The sequence below is a fragment of the Crocodylus porosus genome, unplaced genomic scaffold, assembly GCF_001723895.1.
Source record: "Crocodylus porosus isolate Cpor-Errol unplaced genomic scaffold, CroPor_comp1, whole genome shotgun sequence".
Classification (NCBI taxonomy): Eukaryota; Metazoa; Chordata; order Crocodylia; family Crocodylidae; genus Crocodylus; species Crocodylus porosus.
The window spans coordinates 181,535,004-181,559,844 of record NW_017728886.1 but is presented as its reverse complement, the minus strand read 5'-3'; the positions used below and the strand labels follow the sequence as shown (position 1 = coordinate 181,559,844).

The window sequence follows — 24,841 nt, the reverse complement described above, 5'->3', positions numbered from 1 at the left end:
AACCTTCCTTTCACCATAAGACTTGGTTTAGCTTGTGGCGAAGGCAGTTTCACAGATTTTGGTTTTGCTAGATTTCCTTGTGAGGGGTGGAAACTATTAGAGTAACTGCTTCCATGAAGGAATAGAGCTGTTTATTGTGGGGCATTTGTGTTTGCTCCATTGTTTGCTTATAAAAAAGCTGTGATAGGGAGCCTACCTAATCACAAGAGTAGAGATCATGGGAAGGCCAAGGGATGTACATCAGATTGGGAGCTTTATTTGTTCTTGGCATTTTTATAATGAGTGTTATTTCTTCTTACTAACACAAATATAGCTATTAACAAAAAAAAACCCCGTTTTTTGCTCACATGCACTAAAATGAATCAGGCAAAAGTGAGTGTTACAATTCATTTGAAAGTCAGCTAAATTAGGCCTATTCATCAGAGACACTTTGCATTTCTTTTCATACTGTTCTCCATGTCAGTTTTATTTACATTTTTGTACCAGTGAGGAATATCACAAACAAAATTAATAATTCATGAATAGTGCTATCCAGTGTATGGTTATTTTGATAGACCCTTTTTACCTGAGGTCTTTTAATAAGACATATTTTCATGAGTATAAACAATGCAAAATAAACAGTACTCTCTCTAACATGGCTCTCTTGCATAACTCTATTAGGGAAGGTAAGACCCTCCAGATACTACGTATGTACAGTAAAATAATCACAAATAAAGGAGAAAGAATTCTATGAAAATAAGGGGCCTGTTCTCCCTGTACAGTATACATGTAATTCCCAAACACAGAAACTGGATTGAATGAGAGCTGTTATGTCATAATAACAAAAAATTGGGATACAAGCACTTCAATCCCTGCGCCTTGGGACATATAATCTACTACTCAGCGTTTGGTGAGGAAGCAGCAAGACAGAAGGTGGAAATCAGGGGCAGATCCAGGGGGTTACAGTGGCACTGTTGCACCCCCTCTTCCACAGTGTACTTCACCTAGCAACAGCGCCAATTCCCCATGGGCCTGGTGGCTGCATCCCCTATGAAGTCCAAGGCATGGCTGGAACCTTGGGTTGCTGTGGGATGCTCAAAGGGACCAAGAAGGCAACAGGAGAGGAAAAGGAACCTGCCTGTTCCTGCTGCTATGCCCAGCTGATTCAGGGGCAGAAGATCCCCAGGACTAGTCCTGCCCTGCTGCAGCTGGAGACTGCAAGGAGCCATTGGACAACTAAGCTGCAGCAGCAAATGGGGCCTTGTTCCTTCCCCTTCACTGTGTTTCCGCCACTATCCCAGAGGTTCCAGCTGCAGGGGGCAGCTACATGGGGTGCCAGGGACAGTGGCAGTGGGCTCTTCCCTCCCCCCCCCACTTTCCAGTGTCTGCTTCTGCCCAGTGGGGACCATCCAGAGGGACTGGGCAGGGGTCAGGAGCTCCTGTAACTGGAAATCCACCTGCCACCAGTGTCCCATACCAAGCGCAGCACCCTGTGATGCTACCTATAGAAGCCCCAAGATAAAGTGGGATAAAATAAGCCCTGGGGCTCCTCCCATCCTAGGGTCTGCTGGGAACAGTGCTAGTGGTAAGCGTGTCCCCACTTTCTGGCTAGGGACAGATATTACACATAAACCAATTTAAGTGATCAGAAATTGTTTTAAACCTGTAACAGAACAGATGTTCAGTGCACATAAACCAGTTTGAGATAAACCTGGTTGAATGTAGTATCAGAATTAACTGATTTGGCTCAAACCAGCTTATGCAGTGTCTGTCCCAGACCCCTTGCTGGTTTAAGATAAATAAGACTCCACCAGTATTCCAGCATGCTCTTGGGCTGGACAGGGAGATCTGGCCCCTCCCTTCTGCTTTCTAGCCAAAGCAGGGGCAGGGTGTGGCCAGACACTGGCCTGCCATGGCCCCTGTGGCAAATTTTTCCTTCTGTCCCCTCTCCCCACTCTCCTCCACTGGCAAACCCTGGGGACTGCAGCTGCTGTTTGCCAGCCTCCACCGTACTTCCATGGCTTGCCTTCAAACAGGCAGGGACAAAGTTGATCACTCCCTCTTTCCCCCGAAACACCAGGGCTTTGGCCTCAGTCTGTGTGGCTTGCACAGCAGTCCCAAAGCAGGGGAGAGAAGCAAGCAGATCTCTGTGCAGGTCCAAGCCCTGCTGCAGCTCTGAGCCCATAGCTAAGACTTGCAGGACCAGACTGAGAGGTGGAAAGTGTTGGCAAAGACCTGACAATCATCAGTGATCACACATGCTGGAGATTTAGTTAAGAGAAGTTGCACCAAAGAATGCAGAGAACTACATTTACATTATAAAGCAGAACATATAAACAAAGGCTTTCCAATGCCTGTCTGCAAGGAGATACTGCCCTCAGGATTAGTAAAACTAACTCTTTTCTTTCTGGTTTACACTTTAAGTTAGATTAAGTTGTGTATGCTGTGTTTTACTGGGCTGTATCTTAGCTTAGGCAAAGATTTTTGGTAGTTCCCTGCTGTATGCTTTGCAAATTGCTGTGTTCAATCCCTTGTTTCAGAGAGAGGATTTTTTTCCCCATCCCCTATGCGCTAGCCCTGGCTGGTGCCTGGCCATGACCACTCTGCTCCAGCAGGGAGTGGCGAGGTCTCTCTTCCCTCCTCTTTGGCAGTGGCTGGTAGGCATGCTGTAGCACCCCCCGGCTTCTGCCTTGACCCATATGCCTGCATTTCCTGGTTTAACACAATATGTCTGTCCAGCTATTAAGCAGTTTAAGCTGCACAGCTTAGACTAACCTGAAAAGAGTGAATCTGTTCAGGCCTGGGCTTTTTGAATGTCTGTCCCTAGCCCCTATGCCCAGGGGCAAACCCTTGCTGTAGGGGTTGGGAAAAGGAAGAGAGAGAAGGGAAGGTGGCACTGAATGCCTGAGGGGAAGGGGTGCCAAGTGTTGGGGGGGAGTGTCATGCTATTGGCATGTCCCACACCTCCTTTTTTTGAATTCCTAAATCCTCCTGTGGTAAAAATAATGCAAAAAGAAAACTGAAACAAACCATTAAGCCAAAGCATTTACAAAACTAACATATTCAAAACATGGACTTGAGTGGGAAAAAGATCTGTTGATCAAAAACCACCTTCTGTCACAAACTATACCCTGCCCAGGGTCCATCAGCAGCTTGTAACTTCTACCATATGGGCAAAAAGGCAATATAGTTTCAAAGAAGAAATAAGGACATTGAATTGAAAACAAACAATGACAAGAGGGAAGCAGGAGGACAAGAGACTTTCTATGCTAGCTGGAGCTGTACCAGTAGTAATAAAACAAAGACTTTTGTGAGCAGAATCCATGCTGGCTAGCAGATGAGGACTGAATGCCAGTTACTTACAATGTAAACAGCCTAGCTGGGGTGGTAATTCATTTCATCTACAAATTTGTGTGTGTTTTGGGTCTTCTCCAGGTCCAGTCTAAAATCCTGGGATATGGACCAAACCCAAAACTCAAATCAAAGGATTTTAGACTAACATGTCTTCTCAGAACAACGCTGTTGATGCTACAGACTTAGAAATTATGGCCAAATCATCCATTCCCATGGAAAAAATACCCATGTGAGGAGAAAATGAATTAAGGAAACTGACACAAATTTTTAGCTGCCACCCCCTTTAGGAACAAAGTTAGTTTTTTGTCAGCCCTTGGACAAAGGATTTGACCTCTTAACTGTGGATCTCATCCCTGTGGGTATCTTTGTATTCACAAAAAAGACTTCTTCATCCACAATGATTTTTTCCGTATTGACAATCTATATCACTCAGGTGACAGCTTGTATGCTTTCCTATCTTATCATGTTGCCTTTCACCACACCCTATCATTAGCCGGAAGCAATGTTATTCATCTACTTTTGTAACAAGCTTCTTTACTGCCCTCAGTTTATGCTCTTTATGCATGAAACACTCATCCTAAATTCATCCATGACAATTCTGCCCTATCTGTCTTCCAGTCCCTCCTCAAAATCCACTTTGCTGAGATACTCATAAGAAATGCCAAGTGATGTCAGGTAGCTGGATGGGCTGGAGGGATTTCTGATGCTCATTTAATCTCTTTAAGTTTGTTTTTTGATACGTATTTACCTCCTGTGCTTCTCCTGTTCTTTCTAACTGTTGTTACACCCACTTATTACAGCTTTCCTCAATTAGATTGTATCCTTTTTGAGGGCACATGCTGTCTTGCTTTGTGTTTGTACTGCTTCTAGCACAATAGAGCTCCCAGTCTCATTTGGAGCTCCTAGGTGATAGTATAATACAAATAATAGAGAGTAATGATAATAGTAGCTTCCCCACCCATGCCTGTACTTGGCAGTGACCTTGGAGGATTTGATGGGCGCCTTTAAAATGGAATTTTCTGATCTCTTCAATCCTATTGCTGCGTGGCAGGAACGATAGGGCCCTTGTGATGGATAATCAGACAGCATCACACATCTGTGCCTACATTCTGCCCTGTCCCATTTTGCATGATTTCAGCTGCCTAATCACAATGCAGCTGTCACACAGGGGTATAACATTTCATTTTCCTGACCTGCTCTGTGAAATGAGTTAAAAGTAGGTGCTGAAAGTGATAATACTTGGCTCACGCTGCCTGCATAATAATTTGATTGCATGCCTCGAAAGAGTATGAAATCTTGTAGGTGTGATCATTTACTCTGCCCAAGGGAGAAGCAGATGGACATTTACCAGTTTCTATGTAACACAGGGCAATAGTTATTGCAAAAAAAAGCCATAGCTTGGTTCTAATGGGAAACGTAAGTTTCATTGGAGACTAAGGCAGTCTAGACTAACTGTGTTATTATCTTGGAGTCTTTTAAACTTAGCCATTACATCAGGCGATGGAACACATGTAAAAGAAATTTAGTTGGAAAAAGCTTGGAAGTGACTTTTTGAGCATATACTTTAAGAGAGCTTAAAGGTGCAGACCAGAAGTAGAAACCAACTAACCAGTGAGCTTTGAATGGGGAAATAGTGAGACCATTCTGTCTTAATAAAGGAAGGTATTCTTTATTAATTTGAATAAATAAGAAACACAACCCAGAGATTTTGTATTAGTTGGACTTCAGTTAAAACAATCAGAAATTATTTTTTGTGGTAGCTATTTTTGTCCTATTCCACTGTTGTACCCATTTGCAAAAATGTGTCACAGCTCCTGGCCATTGGGCTGGATTTATTTTAATGACTGTTGATTTATCTAGAGTGACCCAATTATCTTTTTTTAGAAGGCACTTAATATAAATTCCAAAGCAAGTAGGTTCAAGCTTTAGTAATTTTTAAACAAACATAAGATCTATTCCTTCACTTGTTTTCATATTGTTTGCATTGATTTGGCACAGTGTCCCTTTATTATTGAAGGAAATTTTCCTCAACCTTGACATGTAATTTAGAAAAAATGCAATTCTGTTTCCTTAGTTAGTTCTATCGATTTGTTTAGCTCCAATTTTAATAAGGATTAGTTATATGGCATACATTGAACCCTTGAGCTACATACAGGAGATTTTTATTTATTATCTATCATTATGTGATAACCATCAACATGGTCCATGCATATTTGCAAGTCACAGGTGAAGGGTCATTTCCTGCCAGCTTAAATAGACAGGCAAACCTATTTGGACATAAAAGGGACAAATTCTTTCCACCATATCCAGCCAAAGTAATTGACTTAGCAATTAGAGCTCTACTGGGGGAAAGAAGAATTTTCCACCCTATCCTCCAAGCCATGGAGCAGTAGCAGAATTGCTCTGCAGGAATTAGTTCATAACGAACAGTAGCTGAGCTACTAGGTAATACTTATAATGCCTTCAGTATCCAAAGCCAAAAGGGAAGGTACCAAAAAAGTGACAACTAAATTTTAGAAAGGGAATAATCACCAAGTTCCAGAAGACACTGAACCAAAAGGGAACCAGGAAGGCAAGAAATAAATTTGTTTGGCTAAATCAGCAAATGTTGAGAGATTATTGAGCCAAAAAGATCTCTTTCAGCTTTCAAAATCTAACCCTACTAAAGTCCTTGGAGAACAGGCAATATGTAAAAAAAAAAAAAAAAAAAAAAAGAGGGCTACAGATATTAAAATTAGAAAGATTAAGTTATTCCAATTTATCAGAAAGAGGAAGCCTGGGGAAATATTTTCCCTGAGTTTACTGAATTTAGGAAAGGATAAAGGAAGCAATTGAGAAGGAAAAGGACATTGCCAAGATATGAAATAAGTCATTCTTCATTACAGAGTATGTTAGTGATACACCTTCCTTTGAGCTCCTGTTTTCTGGTAAGAAAAATAAGGTGCTATCATAGATTGAGGTGTCAGAAATAATTGATAAAACCAAGCAATATGTCTTTAGACCCTGAGTGAAAGACAACCACAAGTTCTGAAGAAACATAATTAAGTGGCTGAGTATATTGTTTATAAATATATACAGTATCTCATTAAAAATCTGTACTGTACTGGAGGATTGGAGAGTTGCAAATCTTTCATTATATATTTTTTAATGGTTTCAGACTGATTCAGGGCCCAAAAAAGAGGAAGTCTTAAGTATACCCCTGATAAATTGTTTGAACACAATTATAAAAAATAGAAAAACTTCCAGATATAAGATCATTATATGATAGGATATAATCAATATTGTTTCCGTAAAGTGAAATTATGTTTTACTGATCTCTTAGGATTCTTTGTGAACATGTCCATGAAGTAGTAGATAAAGGAATATTGGTACACATAATTTATTTAGGCTTTAAATAGACTAAGTAATGATGGATCAAAATTGGCTCAGAAAAGAAACAAAGAGTATGAAAATTAGCAGTTTTCATCTTGGTGAGTGGCTTAACCATGTATTTCAAGATTCTAAGTTAGGACAGGTATAGCACAATGTACTTATTAACTATCTAAAAGAGTGGAGTAGCAAAATGTAAATATGACTCCAAATGATCAGATAAATTAGTGGTACATCCTTATAGAGAATACTGTGCAGTACTGCTTACCCATTTCAGAGAGAATACAGAATAAGAGGAAGTTCTAGGAAGGGTGACAAGAAAGATTAGACTAGGGTTGGCAAGTTGTTGAAGCCACGGTGCTCGAGGAAATATCTGAGAGGCAAGGATTTCTTGTGATATCTTTTATTAGACAGCTATATATATAGTTGAGAGAACTGTTGGACAGGTTTTTGGGCATCAAGTGCCCTTCCTCCGATCAAGGGCACTCGATGCCTGAAAGTTTGTTCAGCAGCTCTCCCAACCATAGGTTTAGTCCAATGAAAGATACCACAGAAATCCTTTTCTCTCAACCATTTCCTCAACTGTCATGGCTTCAAAAACACTCCAATACCACTCTAATCTTTCTCATGAAAAATTATAGGCCTTGGAAAAGTCTCATATGAAGGGAAACTGAAATTATTGGTATTGTTTTCTTTAAACGGAAGTAAATAAAACATACTAAAATATAGAAAGTGGTGAATGGCACACAAGGTAATTCAGGATCTTCTCTTCCCCTTGTAACACAAGAACCAAGGACGATTCAAAGAATTTAAAAGGTAGAAAATTCAAACCTGATTAAATGTAGAATTCATCATCAGATCAGATCACCAAAGGTCAGGAATTAAATAATGTTCAAAAGGAGATTGGATGATAATATAAATTGATTTATATTAATTATGCTAAGAGCTTGAAATGGGATATAAACCTTTAACATGTCAGAGTTTGAAGCAATCCCTAACTGTTACAAATTTACTCATGGGAGAGAGTGTGTTCCACTACTGCCATTTGTTGCCATTACTTATATCTTCTGAAGAAAACAATGCGAGCCACTGAGATGGGACGCTAGCCTAGATGGGTGGGATGAGGCAGACTATGCTTCTGCATGGCAGTTCTGATGTCCCAGGTCTAAGCTTCGCAGCCCCAGTGTATTAAAAGACCAGGAGTGCCTGTATGGTTTAGAATCCCCCAGTACAGCCATCAACCCCAAAAAGGCAGTTGTACAATAAGGTTGCTTGTGCTCAAGGTGGGATACTGGCTAGTTCTTTCCTCTGGGTATTGTAACCATAGCAGAACTCATGTACTCCAAACCCTGATCAGTCATGGAAGGAGGTGTTGGATATAGAAATGGTGCATCACTGTATCTCAGAATGTAGCAAGATTTTTCTTTTTTTTTGTTTTCATGTTGACCATGTTCATTTATTAGTCCAGCATATTCCAGCTGGTAGTTTTAATGGACTAAGAACAAAATTGTTTAGAGGGATTTGAAATGTGAGTGTTCGCCTTGCACAGTCGAAGCTGAATGGTGTTCCAGGCCTACAAGGCAGCATGCAGCAGAGCATGAAGATGAGAGTTTGAGAAGGGAGATAGATCTTTCAAATGAAATTTGAAAACCTAGAGCTTGGTATTGGTTGAATTTGCATTTCCCCTGGCCTGGGTTGTATATTTAAAATAGAACTGCAAACTCCATATCATCCGTTGTCATTTGCATCACACTTGATTTACTGTTTCCCACCTGCCAATTTCAGCTCAACAGCTGCGTTTCTGCACTAGGAAGATATTCTAGGTATCTCCTAAATACCTAACACACTTTGTGTTCTGTATAAATTACAGTAATAGGGATATTTTTTTTTATGAGAAAAATCCTTTATATGACACAGGGGAATTAAAAATGGATCTGTTTAGAACAAAATTTTATGCAGGATTGTGGCCAAAAATATAAAGCCAGATTCTGCTTCCCTTATGTGTATCGAGGTTATACCTTTTATTACTTAAGAATTTGCATGTATTGATATGGTACTAATTGATAGGTAAGATATTAGCCGGAATAAGCATGGTAGAATTGGGCCCATGGAGAACAAATAACTTTCTCTAGGTTGTCCTTCATACAGAGGCTATGGCTAGAATTTTCTAAAGAATTAATTTCACATTTTGGCATCAAAGTAAGTTATTAACTTATTTTGAAAATCTGGCTTATCATAACCGAGAAAGATGATGGCTACAGAGCACCTTTAAAATATGATTATGGCGCTTGAAAATATATCCCTACTTCTCGTGATAGTATAGCCTCAATGCAAATTTATCACCATAGCAAATTTTTTGCAACAAAGTAAACAAAAGGAGAAATAGACTGTAATTGGGGCTTTCACAGTCTTTGATAGAACTGTGTGTATGTGATGGGAGTACTGGTCCTCAACTGATATAGTATAATTGGATTTTATCCTTCCTTCCCCTCTCCCTAAAAAATCTGCCAGAGAAAGTTGCTATACAAATTCCTATTCCCAGAACTATCTGTCCACTTCGTAAAGGTGACGTGGTGCTTCAAATGATGGATATTGTAGTGTTTTGATTAAAAAGGTAGAAGCCCTCAAAAATGCATTCAGTTTATTGAACATAGTTCCTTTTAACATTTTTCATCCTGAACTCATTTAGCTGGGGAAATGGATATTTCATCAGACATGGATTTGACGTTCCATCACATTATGCAGTAAACAGTTCAAATGGTGGGTTGTTTTTTTTTTTTAAATGGGGAATCTGGAAAAGCTAAGACAGTAGCTGCTGTAAGGCACTGGTTATCTCATTTAAACAGATATTAAATGTGGGTGCCAGTGGTGTGATCATCAGCTGCTTCCCACTTTGTGAATAAATTGCTTAGAAGGAGTCTTTTGCCTACCAGATGTGACCTAGATTTAGATTTCCAAAGGCAAAAAAAAAAGTCTATTGTGTAAAAAAACAATTGCTGGTAAAATGCATGGTAAATGAGCTTATCTCACTTTTCCAGGTGTTTAAGCTAATACGTTGTGAAATTACTGCTTCATTTATGAAAAATAATTGAGGAAAATGTTCCAACAAATCAAATTTGGGTACAGGCTTAGGATAGTTATTGTGTTGTTAGCAAGTTTTTTAAATGGCAGGAAGACCAGGGAGCCAGCACAGATAAAATATAGAAAATTGTATCTCTGAAGAGGCTCTCATAGAAGGGTTAGGCATAGGTATCCAACTTGTATTGTGCTTTAACAAAATATTATGGAATACTATGAACAATTATGTTCCTTTTTATACATGTGAATGCATTTAAAGAAAAATCTAAGCATTGCTATTTGTTGGCTCTGATAAGTCTTATGACTACTGACTGTTAAATTTAACAGAATAAAAAGTGTAATGTCTTTCTTCTTTTTTTCCCTCCTCCTTTCAATTCACTCCTTTCCTAGGAGCTGCCACTCGGAAACCAGACCCAGAACCAGAGAAGCAGACAGACCACACTGTTAAAATTGCTGGAGTCATTGCAGGCATCTTGCTGTTCGTTATTATATTTCTGGGAATTGTGCTGGTAATGAAGAAAAGGTGAGCAATTAGTAGATGTTTTCTGTGTGCATAATTTTGTCACAGCTTCTCCTATAGCAGCTTTCAGTTTGATACAGGCCAAAGTATCCAGGCACCTTACTGCCCTTTTCCACAGTTTTAAGGAAATTGTGCTTTGTTTTCCCTGAAGCCTGAAAAATACGCTGAAGGGTATTTTATGAAATGGTGAAATATGAGTTTTCCGTCCTGCAGCATTTTCTGTGAATTAATGTTTGTGGCTTTGTGCGATAGAAGGAAAACAACCCAAGGTTAATGATACTCACACTATGCATTAGTACTGCATGATGGACCCAAAAAATAGAAGAACAGTATCTTTTTCCTGGTAGAGCAAGCCTTTGCTGTATCAAGTAGGTCAGATGAAAGCTGGATATAGTTTGATTTCCCATAGGTGTCTTGAGAAAGTTGCCCATTTTGAATGTAAAAGAAAACCTTGGTCAAATAGGAAGTGGATTGGGGAGCTAAAATGATTTGTGGTATGAACTGAGTCCATATTGTTCTGCATAAATTTGATTCCAGGAAAGCAAATGAAAATGATACTGTTGTAATCATGCTGAATGTTTCTGAAAGCAGGCTCAAGATCTTTCTGCTTTGAATATAATTTGAATGCTGCTATGGCAATAAAAATATCTCCCCTCCCCCCTTTTAAACTCTATTGTGTTTGTGGATAGTATAAAGGGAGGCTGTAAAGGAACATCTCATGGCAAGGGAAGGGAAAATATGGCAGTTAGGAGACGAAGGATGTAGCCTAGGTTTAGAGAATTTCAGTAACAGTTTAAATCAAGGAATGGGACTATATCCTGGTGTGAGAGAACTTTTGCAGCTCTGGAGGTTGTTAGGGATATTTGAAGGAATGGGTAGTCTGATTTGCCAGCAGTTAAAAGGATGTGGATTAGGATGTGTTTTTCATTTGAGTCCTCTCCTGTAACGCATGCCTTCCACCTTTAGTCACCTGCAACTCCAACTTTGGTCTTCCAGTTACCCTCTGGGGTTCCTTTCCCTCCCTTAAAGACAACTCAGGCTCAATTTTGCTAGACCCAATGTCTTGATAGTAGGGTGGTGATTGAATTGCAGGTACATGTTTGCATAATGGATCTGAGATATCCAAACCTCAAGCAGCCTGTAATACTGCTAAGTTTGGAACATATCAAAAGTTACGGTTAAATAGATGGCATCTAGGTGGTACACTAGTGTACAACCTACAGGTATTTGGTTTTTTGGTTTTTTAATGGGAAATAATGATGGGGCTGTGGAAGTAAACAGAAAATTTCTGGAGAAGAAATTATGGTATGGGGCCTGAAGAAGGGGAGTGACCCCTACAGTAACGAGAAGGGGCGGTTGAAGCCTCCATTAAGAAAAGAGGAAACTTAAACACCGCACTAAGTATTATCTGGGACAGTGGAACAGTGGTGCAGAACTCAGACCATGCCAATATACTGCTGGGTTTACCTGATGTAGCAAGGGTAAGATCTGTTCTCAAAAGTGTTACCTTCTCTGTCTGTATGTTCACTTTTCATTTTTTGCAGCAATCGTATTTTCCAATTTACCTTAAAAAGCTGAGGCAGACAAACCCTTGCTACAGGATAACACAATGCTGACATGCAGTCAGTAAGGCTCTCCACATTGCCTTGCCAGTCTTGCATACTGAAACGTGACCTGCTTGCAACACCTGTCTGATTCCACTTCTAAGTCTAGATTGTCACTCATAACAAATCAAGCCAAAAAGCAGAATAAACACATTTTAGAGTGCCTTCTACTCCAGCTATTCCTGTAGTCCAAGAAGAGCTGCTAAGAGAGTGGGAAGAGGCCCATGATTACTGACTCAATGAGTATGAGTGAGCCTTTGGTTGGCTGGGCCACTCTGCTGTTGCTGCTCTGCTGCTGCTTCCATGGGAGAGGCAGAGCTATAGGTAGATGGGAAGGATTTTGTTGGGCTGAATGTTGGGGAGGGCACTGGTTCTCTCTCTCCATCATAGGCTTAATTATAACACTTATTGACATTGGGACAAATGGGTACCATACAGCCTGCTTTGGGGCCAGATCCAGAAAGGTATTTTGAAAGCAATGAGACTTTTTGAATCTGTGACTAAACTGAAAGCGCTATAACTGAAAAAACCCACATCTGAGAATTCTTTTACAAAATACTGTTGCAAAAGACAAACTGGTTATTTATTGGTGCATTAAACCACTGAGCCAGTCAATGCTATGTTTTCCCCTAGGTTTGTTTACCATGTGAGTATTATGCATGTCTTGGAAGCTCAGAACACTTGTAATGTTAAGTGCAATACCAATACATTACAAATGTTACATTACTGTGGCTGCTTCTCAGTGGAGGAAACATCACTATGTGATTACTATATGCCTTGGTAATTGGGCTTCAGTTATATTAAAGAGATTCTTATGATTAAGGCCTGGGTTGAATAATACCTGCGCTTTTGTGGCATCTTTCATCTGAGAACCCTTTTTGTCATAACTTCTTAGCATCCCCTCAGCTAGATGCATAGCCAGGTGGTGTATTAGTTCCCATCATGTTGGAGCTATACACTCTTCCCATGAGACTTGATAAACTACAGAACTTTTTCTTTCCTTGGCCTCCTTGGCAGACTTCCTAGGCCCAGGCTGTCGTTCTATATATGACCCAATCACGGAAGTGGGACCTCATGGTCCACTTAACCCATAACTGTTGTTAATCCACCCAGATTCACCAGTAACTTAAATGCAGCCTTTCTCCAGAGCTCCACCAGGTGATCTGTTGATTAGTTACCACAAATTCTCTCTTCCTGTCTTCCCAAACACTTGTTTGTCCATTTTTATGGCTGATCATTAAAATTCAGTATCCACACCTTGTTAATGCTGTGGCAAGCTTGAGAATTCCTCAGGTTTTAAAACCTCATGCTGGTTTTAATGCCATATAGAAGCGTTCAAAATGAAATGTGCAGTTTGCCACAGGTACACCTCAAGAATCCTCTTCAGTTGTTACTTTGATAGAACATTTAACCATCCAGACATTATAACCATTTAATACTTAAGCCTCCTAGCCATTTATCTGCATTCACAATGCCTTTATGAAGTAGTAATTCATTTCTCTGTGTCTCAGTTTGCGAAAGAAAGATAAAAAGTTACCTTCCCACGGTCACACCAGGAGTCTGTGGCAGAGGGTAGAATAGTACCTAACCTGTTACCTTTAAGTCTGATGCTCCAGTCACTAAGTCCTGCTTCCAGGATTCAGATGTGGTGGCTGCCACAGCTGGCTGTACTATATTAGTTAATAGTACAACCATGGGCTGGCCTGTAAGGATTTCCTGCTCTCCAACATAATCTGAAACTGTCTATGTTAGGACTTGATCCACATCAGTGGTATTTTCCACTGACTGGATTTTGAATCTGGTCTCAGTGCACAAGCTCAAGCAAGTCACCCACAGTCTCCCGCCTAGCTCCAGAATAACTATGCTGAAATCTCAGGATCTCCTTGAACACCAAGTGCAGCAAGAAAGCTTTTTTGTCTGCCGAATTAGAAAAAAAAAATGGACTGAAACAGAGAGCACTGTTCCTGCAGGGTTTGGTAAACAACATATAAACGTGCTTTCCATAATTATTTTTAGGCTTGTGGAACAACATCAGGGACATATACGTTAGGGAGAGAGTTCAATTTACTGTTATTGTCTACCTGTTTAGGTTGTTTCTCTTTACTTTTCTTTATTTCTTTTTACTTCAGTTACGTCTCTAAAAGATACAGAGGTTGAAAAATTAGAGTTAATGAAAGAAGGTTTGCTTGAGGGTGTTTTTATCTGTGGAGCAGCAGTTCCTTCTTGAGCTGCCATCTTGCTGCTGCTGTGGGAGGTGCAGTACACCAGTAGCTATTAATATTTCATTGTGTTGGGATCTGTTTCAGATTGAGAGTGAGGTGTGTGATCAGTCTTCCTTTCTATAAAAACCATTGTTTTGTCGTGCATATCTTTAGTTCTCTTCTGAACTGCCTGTGTGCCTGAGCTTTCGAATAGGTCTGATGTGTGTATCTGTCGTATCTGTTTAAGTCGCAGGCTCTGTGCAGTGTCAGCACCATGTTCAGTGCCCCTCAGGAGTGCCCTTTCCTTCCGTCGTACTGGGCTGGCAGTGTACCAGGGTAATCCCTAGCTGTAGGTCAGGCCAGTACTGTTTTATACTACCTGCCAATGGTTTCTAGCAGTCAGTAAAGAAACTGGGAACAACTGGGTCATAAGGAAAGCTGTTTGCAGTGCCTCCTATGGGTGGGACAGAAACCATTATACTAGCTCAATATTACCAGGAAGATCCCCTGACAGGGTGACTCTCCTGTGACTAGCTGCACTTATTTTAACATCCTTTTCACAGGAGCCTTTTTTTTTTTTTTATCTACAAAGTTTTTTTATCCCAAAGAACTTCAAGTTGTTTAATATACCAGTACCCACAAGAATCTATTTGGTGCATGCTGCCACCTCGGACGCAGAAAATCCGTAACTGAGGGATGAAAATTTTGGCCAAAACCACTAGATTAATATCCTTCTTCTCTGAAAAGTATATGAAGAGAGCTGACTCAGGATATGGCCAGACATGCATTTGAAGCATTCCAAATCTCACTCCAGTTTGGGGCTCTTCACATTCAGAGTGCTTCTGTTTCTTGCAGACAGGCAGCACCCGCTCCTCCAGAGCACTTCCAGTTGGCCACAAAAGCATGTAGTCACTGTGCATTCCAGCTCCCTGCATTTTTGTCCTCTTTCAGTCTCCTGAGACGCCTGAGGACAGGGGAGTTCACCTGCATCCCTACCCCTGCCATGGGAAGATAGAGGGCCAAGCAGTCCCCTACTGTGCTTTGCTGGAGGGTGCAAATATCTAAGGAATAGCTTCAAAATGGAGCACTCAACCAGCAATCTGTGGGCCAGATCTGGCACTTGGAGCTATGCCATCTAGCCCACCAGATTCCCCACGGGCTCCAAAAAGTGGCAACATTTATTGCTATTGCCCTGCAGTCAAGTTTCTGGACCTGTGGATGAGGTAGTGTGACCCTGCACACTAGATTGGACTCGCAGAGCCAGAGCAGTGCAGGGCTTGATCCATGCGTCACTGGGTTGGCCAGGGTGTGCGGGTTTGGGCTGGGGTGCACAAGGGCCAATCCAGGTGCATAGGGCCAAGCCAGTGTAGCACGGGGTTGGGCCAGGGTGAAAGGGGGCCTGATCTGGACATGCGGGGCCCAACCCCATGCATGACCCAGCAAGGGATCTGGCTACACACCACTCATCTGGCCTGGGGAACCAAAAGGTTGGGCACCAGTAATGTTTTCATAAGTCTTAGTGTTTTGTTTCTTTAAGGTTTCTGGGTGTTTTCCCTGTTTGATGCTTCATGTTACTTGAAATAAAAAAAGCAACGGCATCTAATTTTCAAGGATAGTCATGTGTAAAACCTCAAGATTATATTATAAGAACTTAATATAAAAATTACCTGAGCTTGAGACATTTAATTTTTCTCCTATTTTATCAAATCGTAATTTGATGTATTCACACAAATTAAAGTACCTGAATTTTCAACTATTTCCTGTACAGAATAATTTATCTCAATAACATGTTTGGCAGAATTTTGTATGGAAGTACCAGTAGTGCTTCACTGATTAATTATATTTATTGTTGTTTCTAAAATTACTATGCATCTTTTAGAAGTATGGGAACATTTGTACTAATTACATTAAATCCCTGTCATGGCAACATATGGCAAGGAATAGGGTTTGCAGTATCATGAGATTCTAAATGAGGACCAAAAATGAGTAATTTTTCAAAAGAGAAAAAAGGGGTAATTATGATTACACCACATATAAAACACCCCTCTGCCATTGCAATATGGGTAAACTGAACTATTTTGATAAGGTCCAGTCTCGCCCTTCTTATTCAGGCACCAAATATATTAGGAGATATACCCAAGGAAGAAATGCATGATTGTATCCACAGCCTTCCTGCTACTCTATTCTTAGCTCTCATTTTAAACTGAATTTTAACAGGTGTGCGTTTAGCAAGTATGCCACATGTGATTAAATATTCAGTACTTGGCTTCTTGTGTTTAAACAATACTGCTAGAATCAGAAAAAAGGGAATAAAAATTGAGAAATATTTCTAAAGGCATCCTCAAACAAAGAAGATGAGAGAAAATTTGATGAAAGCCTAGTTTTCAAAGAGAAAAGTGCCTGCAGCATGTAGCTAGAGGCAAGTTAACATAGTTAGCATCCTTTGCAAGGCCTGTTTACATGGTTTTTCCCATAGTTAAAGAGATATATGTATGTGTTGTAAAAATTGCAAATACGTGCATAGTTTATTTCTGCCTTTCATCTTACCACCACTTGAACATTATTTGTAGCTATGTTTAGGATAGTAAGCTTCTTTCCAATTAGAATCAGTAGTTAGAATTTATTTAGAATGAAAATCACCCCTTTTTGCAGTCTGCATTTGCCAGCATTCAGGATTCTGGCTCAAGGTGGGGAGGGAAGAGGTCTAGGCAGAGCAGATGAGCTAAGGAGCCCATGCACTTTGCACATTGCAGGTGGTGTTCCTCACTGGCTTTGAATGTGCTATCATGAAGGAGAATGTGCATCACGAGCAGGTCCAAGGAGGTGATCCTCACCCTCTGTGTGACACTGGTCAGGCCACAGTTGGAGTACTGCGTCCAGTTCTAGGTGCCACACTTCAGGAGAGATGTGGACATCATCGAGCGGATCCAGAGGAGGGCCACCCGCATGATCAGGGGGCAGCAAGGCAGAAGCTATGGGACCTGAACCTGTTCAGCCTCCACAAGAGAAGGCTGAGGGGGCATCTGGTGGCTGTCTACAAACTAGCCAAGGGGAACCAGCAGGCAATGGGAGAGTCCCTGTTCCCCCGAGCGCTACCGGGAGCAACAAGGAATAATGGCCATAAGTTGACAGAGAGTAAATTCAGACTAGATATCAGGAGGCGCTACTTCACTGTCAGGGCAGCTAGGATCTGGCACCAACTTCCAAGGGAAGTGGTGCTCACTCCTACCCTGGGGGTCTTCAAGAGGAGGCTAGATAATGACCTCGCCAGGGTCATTTCACCCCAGTACTTTTTCCTGCCATGGCAGGGGGTCAGACTTGATGATCTGCTCAGGTCCCTTCTGACCCTACCTACGATGAGACTGCTGGGGTGGAGGTAAGTTGGGGATGTCACTGGATCCACACTTGTATGGAGAAAGAAGCAGGGGATCCAAAGAACCTACTAATTCAATAATCAAAAATGGTAAAAAGGTAGGGACAGTTCTTCCTTCTGCTGACAGAATGGGGATAGAGTCCATCTGCACCAGCAGCAAGCCCCACTTTCAGTTTTTATTCCTTTTAATTGAAATTTGCATGGGATTTCCCTCCAGATGAAATACATAAGTAAGTTTATAAAAACAATTCAGAGACAACAAGGCGACTAAGTTAATTTGGTTTTCTTCTGCAGTGAAAAGCCAATGAAAAACTGATCCATGCTTCTGTTTGACAGTTTGGACTTCTGGAAATACATTTTAGGGGATGTTTCAGTTTACTAGTCTCTGTGGTCAGCTAAGCTACTTTTTAACATGTCCAAGTAGGGAAAGCAACAAGAGAAGACATCCAAAAAAACTTCATAGTGCACTGGCAGGAAGGGAGGCCACTTTATAAGTATTCTGAAACATTTTATTCCTAAAATTCTGGCTAACACATTAGGGAAGCCATTCCCTTCTTCCCAAACCATTTAAAATGTAAAATAAAAGCATATTTTTATGCCTTACATGTGAATGTTTATGTATTTCTGTACATACTGTATGGTTATAGATACTATATGTCTAATTATATGCTGCTTTGCTATTAGACATGTTTTAAACCAGCTATAATTTAACATCTCAGTGAGTTTCTGCTTAGAGTTTTATGAAGATTAGATATGTCATCTGTCCATTCTGAATATGTTGCATGATGTGCCTGAGATGCATTCTTGCTACCTTTCATTTGTGTCACCAGTTCTGGTCTCAGTTCATCTTGATTTTTCATACATTAATATTTGGCTTTTCTTTCCTTCCATTTCATCTTTTCCACCACTGCCTAAATCCTTCCACCATCATGGCAGAAGAAGCTATCACTCCTACACTTACTACCTGTAAGTAACTTCTTTGTGCATCAGCAGAGCCATGCTTTCTGCCATGTTGTTCTGTGCATGAGTTGTGAATGCCAGTGAGACAACTTCCTTCATGAAAATCAGACATGGTTTGTTTCACAGACCCAAAACAACATGGCCAATAATTTCATATCATTTTAATTAAATACATACTTTCTTACGGTTTCCTTTGCTTTGTGCTGTATTGGAGTATTTTGAGTATATTGCTACAATTAATTTTTATATTGGCAGTTGTAGGCACCATAATTCTCACTAGAATTTTTAGAAAATCTTTTCAGAATATAAAGTAACTATTTTTAGAATCTATTTAGGTTTACTCTCTCTGTTTTTCTTTTGAAAATACAGCATTGTTTAAACATGCATGGATTTGGTGACCACTGTTGATACATTTTGCTCCTGTTTCATGAATAAATACAATGCAAAGATATCATGGGTCACTAGGTGTTTTCAGAGAAAGCGTATAGGCACAAAGAAACATTTTCTGTGGTAAAACTATTTGATAGAGAAATCAATAGTTAATCACAAAATACGTTTTGCAAAGGGCCCCACCCTTCACTGCCCTCTACTGCATAGCGAATGAGATGAGGTAGTTGTGGCATCTAGCAACGTTGCCTTACCTGCTAAAGATAGCAGAAGATGTGTTTCAATTGAAGCAAAGGGTAGCTGTGGAGATTGATTATTAAGGCATAGACCAAGGCTCATGAGAACTTGATTCTGTGACAAGATTCCCACATCTGTAAAAAGGATATGAAAATAATATTTTCCATCTCACAGGCGCGCGGTAAAAATGTTATAAATGCGATACAGAAAACTAGATAGAGCACAAATAAACTCCCATGGTATGATGTGATACTTTTATGACATTAGCATTTATTCAATGAATCACACAACTGGATTTTTTGTACTTTCATAAGCTTAATACTAAACATGCTAATATGAATAGCTATTTGTATATTATTAATGGAAGTAAAAGCAGATACATTCTCTCATATAATGGAACATTTTTTAATTAAATGTGATTCTTGAATATGTCCAGTGATGTAGTAAAATTCACTTGGATCCTGATCTTGGTGACATTCACTACTCAGCATAGTGCTTATTACCTTGAGAGTTCAACAAGGCTTCTCCAAACTATTTTGAATTTGAGGATTTAAGGCTGTGTTGGGCTGGCTAAAGACATTTGTTCTATTATTTTAAGGTTTTAAACATGTTCATCTCATCACTTTAATGTATTGATGTAAACTGTCTAATGCTGAAAAGGTTTAGTTTTTTGTTTGATTTATTCTTTCCTTGCCCTGATTGTGCCTTAAGGAGTTTGGGAATTGGTCAATAACATTAAAAACAAGGAAAGAAGAGAATCTGACTAATGCAGAATCCTCTCTAGCATGCAGTTCCCCTGTTTCTAGAAGTATAAGCTTTAGATAATTTGTTCCAAAGCTGGTTGATATACAATAATAGCAGTGTTCAACAGCCATTGGAGCAGTAAAATCAGCTAATACATATTAATTAAAAGTCAAATAAAAATGCAGTGGAAAGATTGGGAATAATTTCAAGTAGTTGCTGAAGGCAAGGATTACCTATACAAGATGCTCCTTCATGGAGGTTAAAAAGAACAAATGATAGTAAAATTAAGTAAACAGAGTAAATGTAAGTGACAAGTCATTTAAAGAAAATTAAATGATATGCATATTTGCCCTAGAAAATCCTAGCATTTTTTCAGGTTTCGTTCATATTAAAGCTATTTTAAACCACTTTTAACATAAAAATTTAAATTACATATTTTAAAAAGGAGAAGGATAAGCTTTGGATTTTTAAGTAACTTACCAGAATTGTACTCCAAGATTGGAAACTTTATAATCAAATGAATTTAAAACACTAAATTGCAATCCTCTTAATCAATTGAAACTCCTTCAGACTTCCTAAGTAGAAGAGCACTGCTAATTAACTCATAATTCACAGTTTCATAGTTTCTAGGGTCAGAAGGGACCTGAGTAGATCATCTAGTCCGACCCCCTGCCAAGGCAGGAAAGAGTACTGGGGTCAAACGACCCCAACAAGGTGTACACCTACAGCTTCAAATGTTCTTTGTTCAAATGTTCTTATTTTGTTGCTTGGTGTTCTGCTTCACAATATAGCAGTCACTCTTGTCTTGAACTGTTTTTAAGACAATATTATAGAAAAATATATAGTGAATACAGATGGCTGGAAAAATAATTTCTTTTCTGTGAGATATTCAAAACTTGTTTTAATTCTGATACAGAATTAAAAGACAAAACTTCAACATTTTCCATGTAATAGACATTCTGAAAAATATTTATATGGGACCAGTTAGACATTCTGTTTTCAGAATGTCAAACACTGTAATGTATTTCAGGCAGTATTAAATAACATATGAAAAACAGATTAAATTCAGTACTTTAATTCATTCTAAATATCAACAAATTAATTAAAACACAACAGTCAAGCCTATGTTTTTACCTTTCAAAGTGAATTGATTTGACATTTTTTAAATGAAACAAAAAAGTCTAATTTTGATTTCTTTTTACTTTTTCTCCATCCAAAAAAAAAAGAAAGAAAAGGTCAGCACAGTCAACAAGTTCCCACGGTACAAATCAATTTAAATAAAACTGCATTGCCCAATGAAAAATGGTCCCGTTCAAAATCTTTATCCAGTTTTAGTAATGGTAATAACAACTTTGGTATTTGAGCTTAGTTCTGCATTAGAACCAGCAACACAGTTGAGAGAGCAATTTATTAATAGTTATAGTGGGGCTTCTCTTGATTCTTCAGATTGCTATCAAAATAGCTCCAGGCAAAGCAGATCACCTGCTCTTCTGAAAACTTATGAAGTTTAGATCAGCTGTTTGATAGTCTGGAGGAGCCATGTCTTTCAAGTAGAACTGGCTTTTATTGTCCTCTGCCATGAGAAGAAGGGGAAGAAAATAAACAGACAACAGTAATCAAAAGCAGGCACTGAAAAGGAAAAACATATTGGACCAAATTCTATACTGATCCTGACTCCATTCAAACCCACTATGTTCAGGGAACTTGCATGGGTTGTTGTAAGTCAATGCAGAATTTGTTCCTCTTTTTCTTTATTGATTTAGAAAGGAGGAGATTGATACAAATGTTAGTACATTGTTTATTTTTAAGAAAGCCCTTCACAAAGTTGGGTTGCAATGTAGTGCCATCCTGAATTCATCATCACTCTTCTATCATATTAAAGTTTACTGATTAATCAGTGTAAACACTGGATGTGACATCCAGTCAGTTATACTGTCCAAGAATCTGTGTTCTAAAATAGTTGCCATTGTCTTGTATTCAGTGGTTTTCTAAGGTGCCGTGGGTGCTCTTTTCCTAGTGGACTGCATTAAATGCCACTCCTAAATCCCTCCTAAATGAAAAAAAAAAAGTTGGCAGATGCCTTGCACTGCAGATGGATTATCAGAGGTGGGCCTACAGCTGTGCATATTTGGCAGACAATTATTTCATTTTATCTTGTATTTGCTAGTTAGTCAGTCAGAAGATGTTAGACAAAGGGAGTTGAGCACTGCCATCAATAATAATCCTTTTTCAAAATGGTTTTGAGTGCTTATGCCAGAGCCTTTCCTCCTATTTCCCACCCCGCTTTGACTGAGTCACTATTGTATTTTATACCACTCACTCCAGTCAGGTAGCAGATTGTTTGGGCTGGAAGCAAGAGTGGGTAGCTACTTCAGCTTGATTTTTTTTTTGTTCATAATATTAGTAATTCTCCTGTAATTCTTGTTAGCTCTGCAGCAGTTCTCTGGACTTAACAGTTCATTCTGGGTGGGAGAAGGAAGAATAGACAAGATGTCATTAGTGACGTTCACTTATAATGACTTGTTTTCTCAGCATGGCAACTAGCACTGACATAATTCTGCTTTCTCCTGACTTGTTTTTTTGATGGACAGAACTCAGTGACATTGGTCAGAGAAGCAAAAGTGCATTTAATCACTTAGTTTAGTTGATGAACTAGAATAGCCGGTATATGATGTAAGAATTCATTTTTAATGAGATTTAGACAGAGGCCTTCATGTTATTAATCAGCATCCAGCTCAATAACATCACTTGTGTAAATGCCAGAAATAGGGGGGGGAAAAAACTCTTTGAACCAGATTGGGTTAACCCAGTTGGTGGCTACTGGCATTGGAGCTATTCCAGTTACAGACGGGGGCTGACCTTTTGGATGGACTTCTAACAGACGCAGTAACCAACTGCAGTAAGTTAGGAAATAACTTTGCCAGGTATCTACAGGCAGAGCATACTGTATTTACTCACATACCGCATACGTCTTGCAATGCCAAAATCAGATTTCCAGATTTGGGGTCCATGTCTTATGCAAGAAAAATGGTTTTCTTAACCAGAATAGAAGAATGAAGCAATAGAAGCATGGAGATGCTGTGATCTAATGGCTGCCAAGCAAAGGCCAGCACACAGCAGGGGCAGAGTACAGTTTTAAACCTCTCAGAGCCACTGCCAAATTAGCAGTAACTTTTGACTGAGCACCGTAACCCTTTAGCTTGTTCCTGGAACAGCAATTGAGGAGTTGCTTAAGGCTAGTGACCTGCTGCATATGTTCAAATCTCTCAGCCATGTCTTTGGAAAAACTTTTTTTCCCCCAAAACAAGGCACAGAGAGAAGGGGGGAGGGGTGTGTGGTATGAGAAAATATGGTAAAATGTCACAATTACAAAAGTAGTTTTGGTTACTGTTGCCCAAAGCTTGAGCTGGGCATCTGAAATGGTTTCTTTTGATTTACTCAGCAAGATTACTCAACCCTGGACATTTAAATTTTTTTTTTTGTGAAGGACACTGGTCCATTTCACATTATTTCACCTTGTGAAATCAAATCTTCTCCTATTATGCCTAGAAAATATACATCATGTTGGTTGCTAGAAATTACCAAATTTATCATGACTGCTTCTGTAACCAGCCATGCTCAGTTCGATGGTTTGGGCCTAGGATTGAGAAAAATTCATCCTCTGCAGAGAGGTTTTCTGCAAGAGAATAAAATCCAACATTGAAAATCTGCTTGAGATTATCCTTACTCTGATGCTCTTCATTTGGCTCAAAATTCAGAACTATTCACCTGTAAAATTCACCTCTTTCATTCACTTTCACAAGCATTGTAATGCAAATTATATAAACAAAAACTTTCAACTCAAAATTAATAGTAATAGAGGCACAGTTATCCTCTGTGGCCTAATTGGCCACATCCAGATGAGAAGGGGCATCCGGTTTGTGGTGCTACAAACCTCTTTAGAATATTAAAATGTGCCCCAGCACCCAGAGAATCTCCTTGGAGGACTAAGTCTCTCTGTCTGCTGGCACACGCATGTCACGTGCGCTCTTTTTTTTCCTGGTGCTTTATTTTGCTGGAGATTGGCCTTCTAAATAAGATCTCCGTACAGACGCCATATCTGTGTCTTTTCTTAAACCCATCACAGCAATTACGACTGTTGCAGAGTCTTATGGCAAAAGTAGTATGTTTGTAAAAAGACCCTATCTTCAGTACTCTAAATTGCCAGAAAGTCAGGTAGTTGATTTGAATTCTTGGGAGTAACATTAGAAAATGTACTAAGAATTTTAGGAAATATATTGGAATTATGTTTAAAAATCTTGCATTTATTTTGAAAGTCTCTCCTGGAATTGGATCCATATTCCCATATACGGTCACAGATAGGTGTTACAGTAAAGTCTAGCTGGATACATTTTCCAGGTAGGCTGTGGCAGGCAATTATTTTGGTTGGAGGGCCACTTAACGAGTTTGGTGAGCTGTCAAGGGCTGCAAGAGTAGCCCCACCTGTTGATGGGTGCCCTGCCCCCTGGTCACCATCTCAGGACTAGAAGTCCTAGCTCTAATCCCTGACCTTTGCCACCAGAAGTTCCTCCCCTTGTCCCAGAAGTCTCCTTTTGGGAGGGGCGGAGTTGCTGCTCTCTTGAAACTGAAAAATAAATCATATACTAAAAAATAAAACATCTACTATAACTTATTCTAATTTTATTTTAAAATATTTTGTCCTGATTTATATGTGCTTGCATAGTGTTTCTAAAGGGAATTGCAAAATAGCTCAAAATACGTCCTTACTCTTGTATATTGTGTATGGGTGGTAAGGGGGTGTATGTGGGGGGCGGGGGGTATGGTAGGTCAGTGTTTCATAGTTGGTAGGGTCAGAAGGGACCTGAGCAGATCATCAAGTCCGATCTCTTGCCATGGCAGGAAAGAGTACTGGGGTTAAACGACCCTGACAATGTGTTCATCTAGCCTCCTCTTAAAGACCCCCAGGGTAGGAGCCAGCACCACTTTGCTTGGAAGTTGGTTCCAGATCCTAGCTGCCCTGACAGTGAAGTAGCGC

At 39.7% G+C, this 24,841-nt stretch overlaps 1 protein-coding gene across 6 annotated transcripts in view; it reads left to right on the top strand.

Annotated features, from left to right (window-relative positions):
• Positions 1-24,841, top strand: part of PTPRM (protein tyrosine phosphatase, receptor type M) — a 728,011-nt gene that overhangs the window by 493,410 nt on the left and 209,760 nt on the right. For 3 of the 6 annotated variants that reach the window (XM_019546215.1, XM_019546223.1, XM_019546197.1), the window contains exons 15-16: positions 10,171-10,303; positions 18,415-18,444. In XM_019546215.1, coding sequence (XP_019401760.1) covers positions 10,171-10,303; positions 18,415-18,444 — 163 coding nt within the window. The remainder of the gene's footprint in view (positions 1-10,170; positions 10,304-18,414; positions 18,445-24,841) is intronic. The other 3 variants (XM_019546207.1, XM_019546231.1, XM_019546235.1) reach the window with 1 other exon arrangement.